The 14,011-nt window shown below is 43.1% G+C and overlaps 1 protein-coding gene across 1 annotated transcript in view; it reads left to right on the top strand.

Moving 5' to 3' along the window:
* The window catches only part of BRINP1 (BMP/retinoic acid inducible neural specific 1), a 59,467-nt gene that overhangs the window by 42,353 nt on the left and 3,103 nt on the right, over window positions 1-14,011 (top strand). Inside the window, exons 5-6 of the mRNA XM_059828920.1 lie at window positions 3,626-3,862; window positions 9,292-9,514. Coding sequence (XP_059684903.1) covers window positions 3,626-3,862; window positions 9,292-9,514 — 460 coding nt within the window. The remainder of the gene's footprint in view (window positions 1-3,625; window positions 3,863-9,291; window positions 9,515-14,011) is intronic.

The raw sequence follows: 14,011 nt of genomic DNA, 5'->3' as shown, positions 1-14,011 counted from the left end.
AGCTCTTGAGGCTGCTGTGGAGGACAAGCCCATTCCTTGTGCACCCTGGCTTGGACTGAGGTGTTCACCCCATGAAAATGGTCCAGTATTTCAGCCTTTAAGATCAGGTAGCCCCCCTGCTCGGCTGCTGAGATGAGGTTACTTTATCAGTAGACAGCACTGAAAGTTTAAAATTTTTTTTCTAATGTTTGCAATATTCAAAGAAAATTCTTAGGTAACAAAACAGCATCTTGGGATGTTTTATTAAGACTGTGGCTGGCAGCAGGGCTTTTCCAGCTAGCACGGCTGGCTGCAAGCTGCTCCGTGGGGCTGGTGTCCTGTTTCAGCCCTTGGGACTACAGATTTCCTGCTTTAAAGGTGGTAACTGAAGCACCCAGAGCAGTGGTCTCAACCAGTATGGCCTTCTTACAATCTCATGTTTGTGAAGATTACCTTAAACATGATTAATCACACCTGTGCTTTACTGACAGCTATAATCAACTCAATTTTAGCAATATTTAGTCACTGGGCATGGTACGGAACTACATATGAATGACAGAGCGGGGTACCAGGACTGAGTGAGATGCTACTGGCCCAGTACTTGTAAAATATCTCATTAGCATCTGGTCACAAGGAAGCTCGATACAAAACCAAAAATATTTACATGAATCTGCCTGTGTCTGGGTATGATGATAAACATGTGGGTATTTATACATAAATGTCAAAATACAAATGTGAAAACAAGCATGGTTGTATTTCAGTAACCCTAACACTGATTTCTTCCACAAGGCAATTCCTGGCTGGAAGATCTGAGTCACATGTGCTCCCTACAGCATGTTTGCAATTTCAAAGTTAGGGCTTTGCATTTGGTGTATGCACACTCGTGTTTCGATGAGTAGCTGGATTTGTGTGTCACTTGTTCCTGGTCTAAGCACATATTTAAATATGTGCTGCTTTTTAAATGCTACAATTAACTGCATGGATTCCAGCAGAACTGCTTACCTGGTTAAAGTATTTATAGAAGTGTTTTGCTGAATTGGTGATAAGTGTACAGGGGCTCTGATTACCTCTTAAATATGAGATTATTCTTACAAGAGAAGGTTATCCTGGAAATGTTTTTTAGAAACCATGAGTTTTATGGACAAAGAGCAAGCATCTACATGAGGTGCTCTGCAGTGTAGGGTGAGACCATGTTATGCTTTGGAGATTACAGGGTATTCATGTTTCTGCATGTGCTGAGACATACAATGGATGGTTCTTGCAATGGCAAGTGCTTTCCCTGAAACTTTAGTTGCTTTTTTTTACCTCTCTCCCCTCCAGAAAAAAATCTCCAAAGCCAGTATCATTTGTAGCTGGGACCAGTCAGCATGTCAGTGCCATTATCCAAGTTAGAATTCAAAGAGAAAATACGGAGAGCTGAAGAGCCTGCGGGCATTTGGGCCTCATATTCAAAGGTTGGAGGAGCAACCAGGGCAGGTTGCTCCTCCATGAAGCAGAGAGTGGAAAGATTTATTCATGGGACTTGGACCATGAATAAACAGGGTCAATGCACCTCAAGAAGTCCAGCCCGCCTCTCCTGTGAGCCTGCAAGCTCAGTGAGTACAGCAGCCTTCAGGCTTTCCAAGCCCCTTTTGTAGATCTCGGTTCTCCAACAGCGCTGCACCTTCTTTCCGTCCTAAAGGAAAGTCTTGGAGTCTGGCAGGTGGGACCATCCCTAGTGTCAGTGTGAAGGTTTGAAATGGGACCGTTCCTCTGTGGTGGTTGCTTCAGATAAATCCCTACAAGAGACTGAACTTCAGTCCTTCCTGAAGACAACAGGAGGAAAGGTGAGCAAGAAACATCTCAGGAAAGACCAAAGGGGCCTCAAAATGCTGATCCTCCTTAGACTAGTTTTGAGGTGTTCGCAGGGATGCTTTAGACTCTGGTCAGCCCCTTGCACGTTCCCTCCCTTCCCTGCAACAGCACCGTGGAAAAGGCAACAGGATCTGTGCAGACACAGTGCCTCCAAATGCCGGGCTTGAAATCCTTCCTTGTGCAAGTGTCACGAATGTCTTCTCCAGCTGAAGGCTGCTCTGCGTTCACCCTGCGTGTGCTCCGCTGCCCCACGCTCGTCTGCGAGTGAGGTCAGACCATGGGGCAGCTTCTGGCCCCGGGCATGGTGCTCTCGGAGACCGTGCCTGGGCAACGGCGGGAAGGGAGAGGAAACAGAGGTGCCTGTGCCTTCAGGACCCTCCTGACCGCCCCAGACTTGGTCTTCCAGAGGGACCTTGTCAAGGCTGAGGTGTCTCTGTGGAACCAGAAGCAAAAGGGTAATGGGGGTCTCTGGGGCACTGCCTGCTGCTTTTCTCTTGCCTGAGGTGAACATGACCCATCACAGAGGTGGGCCTGAACTTCTGAAAGGAGTCACAGCCCTTCCTGCACTCTCTCATCCTCTGAATTATTGTCTTATTTTCATTCCACTCCAATGAGCTGTCAGCCACGGATACAGTAATTCAATGCAATAGAAACACAAACAGATGGGTAATTGACCTGCGTGCCTTCATTACACTGGAGTTCAGAACTGCTGTTCAAGCCATAAACTCCTTTATCTGCCACTCTGAAATCCCTGGGCCTTTTACAAGGAAGGTGAAGCGGGCCAGGCTTCTGCAAAAGGCTCGCTCATAGTTATTGTCGTCCCTGCCTCGTGCACTGCAGATGCTGACTGAGTCTGACAAGCAGGATTCGCCAGGTAGAAGGAAACAGCTGTGAATCCTCATGGACATCTGTAGGGAGCCTGGAGATGGAGGCTGGAGAAGGACAGGATGGAAAAACACTTAAACTGTTATCATGTCCTCTGGTACCTGAGCAAGCATACACCTGCACTAATGCCTGCACAGATGGATGGGTACACAAACACTTGCTGTGGAGAAAGAGACACAGGGATCGATCTCTTGGCTAATGTAAATCTTCAGAGCACCACTGAAATCATTGGCACTAAATCCATTTGCACTTTTGTAGGATTTGGCAAGTAGCCTTCCTAGCAGGGAGCAAGCTGAAAAGACTCAGGTAGCCAGCTCCTGTATTTATACTGTGGGAGCTGGGCACTTAACTCTGCAAGGGTCTTTTATAAATCCCTCCTCGCATTATTTTCCTTTCTTCTGTTTTCCTTTCTTTCTTCTTTTTTCCTTCAGTGTGTAGTTCCCTTGTTTCTGTGGTACCAAACCTATTTAGTCTCTCTCAAAACAGGTCAGAACAATATAATGCTCAGCACTCCTGAACTAGCACTTGGTTGCAAAATATAAAAAATGTGCACCTGGGAATAAAGGAGGTTTTGCATTCAGATGCTTTGTACTGTCCTGGGATCCTGGGCTGGGATGAAAAGGGTACACTGGGCATTGGGGAGGGGGAAGTTACTCATCACCCTTTGCTCACAGAGCAGATGGGCTCTGCTCTCAGCTAACTCACTACTTGCACTGGAGGCATGCAATTTGTACCCCACCTTCCTTACTCATGACAGCTCGAGAGAAATCTCCCAGCAGCTTTTAGTTCCTCAGCATCACTTTCCCAAGCTGTTAATGAAACAGGTTTTGAAAAGAAGAACAGATGCCTGAAATCACTTTTTTTGCCCCCCCACCCCCAACATCCCTGCCTCTTGTTTCTATGCCAGGTCTCCAGATCATCTTCCCTCAGTATTTACAAGAGAAGTTTGTCCAGTCTGCCTTGAGTTACATCATGTGCAACGGGGAGGGGGAGTACATCTGCCGGAACAGCCAGTGCGGCTGCCAGTGTGCGGAGGAGTTCCCGCAGTGCAACTGCCCCATCACCGACATCCAGATCATGGAATACACACTAGCAAACATGGCCAAGACCTGGACAGAAGCCTATAAAGATCTGGAGAATTCAGGTAACAGAGAAAACACGTTTTCTGATTGATTTATTTCAAACAGAACATGTCAGATTATACCAGTGAAGAATCCTTTCTTCCCTTAATACAATGTTCCAGTTTGGATAAAAAATAGAGGATATTGAACCCAAAAATGTGATGTTAGTCTTGAGGGATTGCCTTTTTTTCACATACAGACAAAAACACACACCACAAGTAATTCTATGTATAAGGGAATATTTTCCATGGAAGAGTTTGCTTGATTAAAAATCTGATTTTTCATACTAAACCAGCTCAGAATCTCTCTTTAATAGTTCTACAGAGAAACTTCCACAATATGAATGATGCAGAAATTGCTTTTCAGATTTGCATGAATGATTTATTCTGCTTTGGTGAAAGGCAATTCACAGAGAGAGAGCACAGGCCAGATGACACCTCATTTGAGATAGGAGAAGGGAAAATGACTCCTCTCTCCTACAGTGCTGATGTCTGCTGGTGTGAACATTTCTCTTCTCCCTTCGCTTTCTCCCAGTGTGACGCTGGGGGTGTCAGCGGAGTTTGTTCCACACTGATGCTGGTAACAGCCATAGTAGGTGTGCAACATCACTCTCAAGGGCTTGAGGTAGGAGAGAGAGCAATATTATCAGTGCAATAACATCCTTTCCTTTAGCAAGTGGTCTGCCTGCCCTGCAGCCACACGGGCACTAAATAGAACTTAATAGAGAACTTCTCATCCCTGTGCTGCCTCTCATAGTGTTAGCCAGTTACTTTCCAACACATTTTCTTTTATGATTATTGTTATAACTGTCCAGGTCTCCATGTTAGGAAACAAAACTATGAGGAAGGGACCATCTAGCTCCATTCAAGGCACTGAAGAATTCTTCTGCAGAAGTCTTCCCAGCTGCAATTTCTTTCTTCATGGTGGAGGTCACCTTAATCCCTTTAATGGTTGAAATGAAGCAGCCTATGATGTTTCCTCAACGGGCTGTTGAGGACTGCTTCATACTTCAAAATGTGGACTCTGTTGGTGTGTCTGCTGTTGCACAGATTCTTATGTCCAACTCACGCTGTCAACTTGGTGCTCAGCTGAGCAAAGTCAGAGCAGTAGTTAACGGCCCAAGGCTGATGACCATCTTGACAAGAGCCCCCCATATGCTATGGGGAGCCACAAGGCTGGGGCAGTTCCAGAAGTAGGTCACTAGCTGAAGAGGTCAGTGGCTTTCTGGGAGTTTCTATAGATTCATGGATGAGGTGGGTACACCAGGGCAAACCTGAAATGTGGATTTCAGAATCTTCTGCTAGCTCATACTACACAAATTAGGATTACTGGCAGTGCCTGCCAGTACAGCTCTGCCACTAGTTAAGTGTTACTAGTTGCTAGTTCTGGCACAGGATCTTCACACAAGATGCTCAAGAGCCACATGTTGGCCACCACTCATCAAACCCCTTTACATTCCCAGGGGATCTAACCCAGACACTTAGAAGGTGAAGAGCCCTGTGGAGAGAGAAGAATTACAGTCCCACAGTGATTGTTTTACTGTTACATTCTGTGCTTGTTGCGCTTGATCTAAGCAAAAACTGTGGTAGATAATTATGTTCAGTCTCCCTTCCCTTGAGATTTCAACAGGGGAAGGTGTTTTTCATTTGCCATGTTAAAGTGACACATTGCAGTGCAATTCTCTGCTGTGCTGTAGCCCTATTCCACCCAGGGCTGGAGTCTTTTCAGGGCTAGACGGAGTGATTATCTTTATGTTTAAAGCTGCTGCATCTCATTCATCACTTTGTTGCATCGTGCGTGAACTTATCCTTTGAGATGAAAGTTGCTATCACAAAAGAATGTAGTATTAGTATTTTGCTTCTTTGTTTTAATAAATATTCCCAATAACTAGAGGAATTTCTTCATAATGAACAGCAGAAAAGAAATCTCTGATGACATCTGAAGGCTTTTCCAATAAAGTGGGCTGAAAGGCACATGAGTGCTCTGAAAGCAAATACTGTTTGCACAGGAAGCTGCTGATAGCCTGAAAGATCTGTATTCTGCTTCTGATCTGTGTTGGATTCCTATGTCAATTTGAAAAAATCGTGCGGGGCAAATCAAGAGTTGGTGTGATTTGGGATAGCACCTTCAAAGTCGAGGAGGCTGCAGTGAACTGGTGCTGCTTTAAATCAGCTCAGGATCTCCCTCTTAGTCCTGTGCTTCATTGCTTATGTGTAAATTGAGAAAAATAACACTGCCTTATTCTTGGTGTTTTAGTATGGCTGGCCAAAAAATTCTGCGTCAGGACTGTGGTTCTGGATTTTCAAACAGCCTTTTGATTGAAAGTCATGGGCTGGGGTTTTTTTGCAGTACTATTGCTTTCTGATGAAAATGCGATTTTTTTTTTTTTTTAAACTGAAAAGACAAGCACTGGAAAAATGAAAGTTTCATCTTTGAAAGAGGTGTTTGACACAGCCATTTGGCTGTGATGCCACCATTCTTCTCCCGAGGCTGGACCCTCTGCCCCGTACCACCTGCGATGCTGAGTCATGGCCATGGGACTGACTGCAGGCACTGGGTGACTCTGCAAAAAGAGGGGCTGTGTTGCATTATGGGAGATGTAGTCCTAGCCATCATCAACATTTTCTGTGCAGATAAATGAAATAAAAACAACTGCAAACAGCCTTATTAGTTAATTGGAAATTCTCTCATGGTTAAGAATGAACTATTCCCAGAAAGGTACAAGGCTTAGCACAATGCAGCCATAGTCTTGGTTGGGGCCTCCAGGGATAGTTATAAATAAATACAAATAAATAATGAAGAAACTATTCTTTTTGGAAAGTATTTTCTTTTTTCGCCCCCCCTTTTTTAAAACAACCCCATCCAGCTTTTATTTTGCTCATTTGTTTTTCCCCCAACGTTGCACTGCAGTATCAAAATGTGCACACTGCACTGAAATTTCTCCCTTACCCGTCTCTATGAAAAATGTAGCACATTCATCATCAGAGGGAAAAGAGCTTGGTCTTTTGCACAAACAGGCTTTTGAGGAAATTGATTTATAAGGGGCGGAAAGCAAATGCAAGGCTTTTACTGCTGAAAGGTACCAGGAGTAATCAGCATGGTCAACAGAAGCAATTATACATGATGATAGTTTCAGAGGACCACTGAACAGGAGAGAATCATTTTTGGGGAGGAGAAGGGCACTGAAAGGAGCATTAGAAATAGAGTGAAAACCTGAGAGATGATTAAAAAAAAGCCTCTCGGTTAGCTTTGGGGAAGAAAGGAGACAAGCAGATGTCCCGTGGATCTTGATAGTGCAACAATGATAATTATTTTTATTAGGTGCTCGGTTTCATCATGTGACGAGGAGGACATGAACATCCATTTACCATCTATATAATGATGGTACTGACTAAGGCATAGCTATTCTTTGTTAGGCAGTTAAGCATGAACTGCAAGTTGCTGAATAATAGGAAGTCTGTTATGCAAATATATATAAGCTTTGTAGAATAGGTTGTTAATTATCTGGTCTGATTTTCTCCAATAATTCTATGGATTATTTCTTTTTTTGATAAGATATCAGCCTTTACAAACTTTCATTTTTTGCCTTTTTTTTGGCTATTGTCCTCTTTTCCTTCTGAAAATGGGATGAAGGAATTTTAAAAAAAAGGATTAGGAAAGGAAGAAAAATAGCATAGATAACTTACAGGAAAAGATGGCTGCATTTCTTGTTGGATACTTTGTGGGGTTTATGGCAGGGCTCTAGTCCACCTACTTCTAGAAGCAGGACTACCACCAGCACTAGATCAGGTCAGCCATGGTTTTGTCTAGCAGAGTCTAAAATGAGAGATTCTTCTACATCTCTGAGCAGCATGTTTCAGTGCTGCATTACTTCCAAGTGAAGAAGTTTTTCAATATATCATTTGAACTTCTCAAGCTGCAAACTGTCTATTAATCCTTGTTATATCATCTGTTTCTAACAAGAAGAGTTTCTCTCCTTTGTATTTGTAAGTACCTTTTAAGCAGTTGTAGGCTGTAATTAGGTTGCCCCTTGGCTGCTTCTTCACCAGATTAAACAAGTGCAGCTCCCTCCACCTGACCTTGTAGGACTTGTGCTCCAGGCCCTTGACCATCTTGGTAGCCCTCAGCTGTGCCCTTCCCAGTTTCTCAACACCCATGTTTAATTGGGTGTCCCTAAAGCTGGGCAGAGAAATGCAGGTGCAGCCTCAGTAGTGCCAAGAAGAGGGGAGTGTTAACTTCCCCAGCTTACCGGATTTAGCCCAGTATGCAGTTTGTGTTATTTCCAGTAAGAACATAGTGTTGACCTACCTTCAGCATGGTGCCCATCATAACCCCCAGGACCTTTCTAGCAGCTGTTATTCAGCTGGTTGTTTCCAAGCCTGTACTGATGCGTGGGGTTGTTCTGCCCTGGTGCAGAGTTTTGTTCTTTTCTTTATTGCACTTTATGGGGTTTTTGTTGGCTCACTCTTCGCATTTCTCAAGGTCTCAGTGTGTCAAACACAGTTTTCTGGTATCAAAAATTGGGTTATTTTCTACTGAGAAAGTTGGAACCATCTGTTTTTTCCATATGAGGATGCCCCAGCCTGGTAATCAGAGTCTAAGCACACTATACTTCTCAGTTAGGAAGAAAGAGGTGGTCATAAACAGAAACGGTATCAGATTTTCTGGTTTGTGATGAAAAAAACTCAAACAAGCCCTACATAATGGTTTTTTTCATTACCAAACAAAATCAAACGGAAATAAACTGATCACAAAACAACCTTTAACAACATATTTTTGGATCAATTAGATTTTTTTCCTTTGGCTAAAATTGACACATTTTGTTCTGACTTTAGCCCTGCAAACTATTTTATTTTATTTTCATTGTTACATAAAGTAACTCATTTAACTTCATTTGAAGTTAAATGAGAAGAAAGAATCAGAATGCTCTTTTTAAAAAATGAGAAAGCAGGACATTTTAACATAATCCAAACCCTTCCTCTGGGGATATTTTAAAGCTTTTTTTTCTCTTTTTTTTAACAACACAGCCAAAGTGATTTGACTTCAACAACAAATGGCATTTTAGGAGCAGCCGAAAAACAATTTAAATGAGAACTCTTTAACTGACAATGATTACAACTCCCTGCTTTTTGTTCATAACCCCTACACTATAATCCCATGCTCCAGGGAATTTGCGCTCTTTTTTTCTCCATCCTGTACACATTAACCATATTGTTTCACCCTAATACTCTCCGGGTTTCATTTTCCATATAGGAGCAGCAACAGCCATGGAATTAGTGAGCTTCCTGGGGCAGAATGACAGACCAGTGAGTTAATGGACACCACCTTCCTTTAGCAGAGCACTGGTGGCCTCATAAATCTTTGCTGTTTCTCCATCCTGCCAATGAACAGCTTTGTAACTTCATTATAGTTCAGGAACCTCTGTATTTCTCCCCATTTTTGCGTGTTCCAGATGAGTTTAAATCCTTCATGAAAAGGCTACCTAGCAACCACTTCCTGACCATTGGGAGCATCCACCAGCACTGGGGGAACGACTGGGATCTGCAAAATCGCTACAAGCTGCTGCAGAGCTCCCTGGAAGCCCAGCGGCAGAAGATCCAGCGCACTGCCCGCAAACTCTTTGGCCTCAGTGTCCGGTGTCGGCACAATCCTAACCACCAGTTGCCTAGAGAAAGGTACCGTCATCCTTCATTGGGGATGGGTGTGGCGTGATCAGTGACTGATGGAGCTGAGCCTGGGCTTGGACCTAAAACCAACAGCCTAAGTGTTTGGATATAGGGTGTGCTGACATGGAGGTTTGGGGGAAAATGGTAAAGTCTGGGAGTGGGTTGAAATTTCTGGAGGTGTAACCTTTATCACCTACCTAAGCATATTCACATCCCTCCTGTGTGGTCTTACCTACCCAGGTGAAGGGCACCCACTTGCTTACTCTGTAGTGTTCCGCAAGACTATTACAGGCCTGACATTAGACAGCTGAGCAGACTAAGCTGCTTTTTACGTGGTCTTGCATCAGGTACCACAGCCAAGCTGTAAGCCTCCATTTGCTGTTGAAGTGGACATATGGAGCACAAGATGCTTCAGCCCATTTCTGAGTTGTGGTCCTCAATGAATACAGCCAGAGTGAAAGAGAAGCTTTAGTTTCACTTGGAATAGATCACATCTCTTCTACAAAATGCAGAGTGAACCTGCAAACCTGCACTGACCAGAAGCCTAGCAATGTTATTACAGATGGAGAGAGTAGATTTTCCATTACAGCTACTGTGACTATTGATATCCAATAGTAACCTCCTGCTGTTTCCTTTCAGCCCTGACCTATGACTGAGTTTAAGTTAGCTTCCAATAATTTTTGGAGACTTACATGCATGGATTTTAATAATCATTTCTTGCTGTTTCTTTCTACATTGCCTGGAGTGAAGTAACACTGAAAATCTAGGAAAAAATGAGTCCAAGTGCCTTTTCTTCCATGCTTTTCTTGGAAGGGTCAGGCCAAGTTAATATTTGTAGAGGAACTATTTTTTCACCTCCTTCATTATTCATTCTCAAGAGAAAATAAACTGATTGACTGCTGTGTCCCGTTATCACCCAGTCCCCTGGCCACTCAACACACTCAGTTTTCATTTCATCCCTGTGCAGCTCAGGAAACTCTTCCAGGGCTTAACAACTCTTTAATTACCAAGAAATCTCATGTTTCTGGACAGAGACTTGGTGGACTTACAAGGGATGAGGAGAAATATCTATTAAGTTTAAGAGATTGTGAAAAAAAAAGTCTGGAGAACTTCCTAATACTGGCCCATTCCTGCCAATTGGCTGAGCTGCTATAAAAAAGCCAACTGGTGGAGGAGTCACAAGCATGTCCAGGCATTATTTTGAGTTGTGCTACAACAACAAAGTGAAGCAGCAGCGAGCAAATATCCAGCCAACCATGTTGCTGCAAAGCATTCAGATAAATATGTCTTTAGCATTTCTCTTCTATTTTAAAAAGTCAGCCACGCAGAAAGGCAGCCTCCAACTAATACTGTAAAATGTGGGGGAAGGAGGACGAAATGGATGATGGCAGCTGGGTTTTTAACTGACTGATGTGCTTGATTTGTTTAAGTCAACACCACGAGGCATATTATAATTTCTTTTCTTATTTGTCATTCTGCATTTGTAGCTAGGCAGGGGAGGGGCTCGGTAGGCAGATGTGTAGCGGAAGAGGTATGCATTTCATCGTTCTTTTCACAGGGCTTGGAAATACTCTAATTTTCTAATTGTTACTGTACAGAACGACAGAGGCTTATCAAGCATGCCAGTGGCTTTGAAAGGATGGAAAGGTTCTATTAAGAGCAAGCCTCTCTCTCTCTTTAATACACATAATAGTAAGCCTCCTTTATATATTCAAAAGCAATGTAAAAAAGAAATAGGATTGCCATTGATTGTCCTCAGGGAAAGGAGGAGGTGGTGTTTCCAAAAGAAAGAGTAGGGATTTTTGCAATTAGGCTGATTCTCCGTGACCTTTTGCAATACCTAAGAAGGAAATATATATATATATATATATTTGCTCTGCACTGCTTTTGCTTAAAAAACACCTTTTTGCAGACAAGTTTGTTGGTTTAAAAAAGAAACCATTCCTTGGTTTTTAAAACTTCAATGTTGAATGAGTACCTATAGTTGCATTTTAAAACTCTGGATGTAAAATATAAACAACATCCAGAGGAGGGGGGGTTGATACATGTTCTGGGCTCCAGCCAAATTGTCATTAGTTAAGAATACATCTCACAGCTGCTGAGAATAAAAATAGCATTTTTTACTTCACTGTTCCATACAGAAAGCCCAAAACTATCTCCACAGCAGCTAGTGCTGGTTGAAAAGTGAAAGGTGAGTTTGCAAAGGAAAACCTTTTAAAACCCTACCTTTTTTCTTGCAATTAAAAAAAACAGAATCTCTCCTGCGGGATTGGGTTTTTGGTTGTGGTTTGGTTTTTTTTGTGTGTGTTTTTTGTTTGGTTTGTTTGGTTTTTGTTTATGTTTTGGTATGGTTTGGTTTTCTAATCAGCTCAGACACCACCTACAGCAAAGCTGCATCTTTGTCTCAAGGGACACCCATCAGCCTCTTCCCCTCCCCAGACCTGATTAATCCTGAAAGATGGCAAGTCATGAGGAAAGAAAATTATTCATCACCTTCCTGTATAACCTGACCTCTGCTTCTGATCTGAAAGCCCAACACTGTCCTACAAAACATTTTTTTTGTCACAAGTATAGGTTTTAAATGGTGAAACAGCTCTGCCTGACTACCTGCTCCCAGCTCCCGGCATTGCCAGGGGACTGCACGTCTCCAGTGAGCAACAGCAAAAAAACACTGTAAAATAGCTCTTACTCACAGCTTTGCCTGGATGTTCTTTTTTTTCATTTTAGTTTGGGATGTAAGATATTAAAGTTGAATGTACAATTGCTTGACAGTGACCTTTGAAGACATAGTTTTCCTTTTTTTAATTTCACATGCTCTAATACTTTATACTTTGAATTGGCAGAGGTGGCAAACATTAGGCAAAATAACTTTTGCAATGATATTAAGATGGAGAAAGATAAACTGATGAGTCATTAATGAAAGAGAAAATAATTAAAATGAAAACCAATGGCTACTCTGCTACTGCCTTTCAGCTTTTAAACAGTGGCTCTTTTCAGCTTCCTTGTGCCCTGACATCTCTTGGTTATATTCACATGAGTCTGAGCCATCTGAGCCATCACGGGTGTGTGTTTTAAGAAGTTACCTCCTGTCAGCTGAAGGGCTGTGACTGGTCCTGCGTATGTTCTTATCCTGTCCCCGTTGCAAGATAAAATGGGGTAATTTATACCACTTTTCCTCTCTCTCTTTCTATCACACTTCCCATTGTCATGTTTGTAGCTGATGCCCAGCTCTGCCCTGGATTCTGCATTTTCATTTAATTACGTCCTTTATTGCTGCCATCAGCAAATGGTGGGTAGTCTTCTTTTTTCTTTTTTTTTTTTTTTTTGTCCTATTTGTGTCTTTGCTGAATGCTAAGACATATACGCACACCCCACAAAAAAACCCAAACTTCTTTCTCCTGATCTCTTCCTATCCTTCCTCTACAAAGTTGATCTGGGGAACAGGAAAATTACTAGTTTTAATTGCAAGATACCAGATGAGACTCCTGTCTTGTTTGGTGCTGATGACTGTTAGTAGAAGACAGGGGTGGAAGGATAGCATTTTTTTTCCCTCTAAGACAGAGCACACCTAAGACAGACAGGATATGGTCATCTGACTCTAATTTTTATCATGTCCCTCGCTGTATAGCCTGGCAGTCCTTGTCCCATGAACTCAATGGCATTATCAGCATGTAAAACCTGTGTAAAGCATCAAGCCAGCACTGCACAAACACACTGGGAATCCTGTGTGAGGAAATCAGGAGAGTCATGTTCACTTGCACAGAGCTGGAATTGAGATCTATGCATGGTAGTTGCTCAGCGTTTGTTTGGCTGTCGTTTGCATATGCAGCTGTACGAGGCTGTTGGCAGCTGTACGAAAGCGATGGCAGCATGTGCACACAGGCACAGTGCACTCTGTGTGCTGAATACCTCATCAAACCCACCTCAGAAACCACCTTTAGTCCTATGAGCAACTGTTACTACCTCATCCGGAAGCCCAGTATCACAAAAAGCAACAAATGTGACCATGGAGAGAGCTGTGGAAATCAGGGAAGTACTGTCCTCACCTGACGGACAGGGGTAGGGATGCTGAGAGGGTACCTGACGCAGCTGGATATTTACCATCTATCTGCCACCACCCTGCTGCCTCAGCCCTTCGTTTTCTTTGTGCTACTGGGTTTCTCCCTGTCCTTGTCTTGGTAGAAATTACAGCGGGAGCTAGGGACAAAGCTTGGGGCTGCAGGAGGTATTCCCTTCAAAGCAACCTCTGATTTTCATCGTTGACATGAAGCCCTGTCATGGGAAGAGGCAGCATGCAGGAACCTTGTGCTTCCCTTAAGCAACTCCCCCAACCCAGTGAACCCAGGCAGCCAGTGTGCTTATATTGGAGGGTTGCTTTGGTTTTACTTCCTCTTCCACTTGCTCATCATTCCTCAGCTTCATACTTAGATTCGTGGTTAGAAGCAAAGAAAGAAGCTTTCAAGGAGGTGCATGGAGGAATCAAAGTGGCCTCACAGCACCTTAGGG

Source organism: Gavia stellata, chromosome 24 (assembly GCF_030936135.1).
Source record: "Gavia stellata isolate bGavSte3 chromosome 24, bGavSte3.hap2, whole genome shotgun sequence".
NCBI classification, from domain to species: Eukaryota; Metazoa; Chordata; class Aves; order Gaviiformes; family Gaviidae; genus Gavia; species Gavia stellata.
This window is presented reverse-complemented; position numbering and strand designations above follow the sequence as displayed.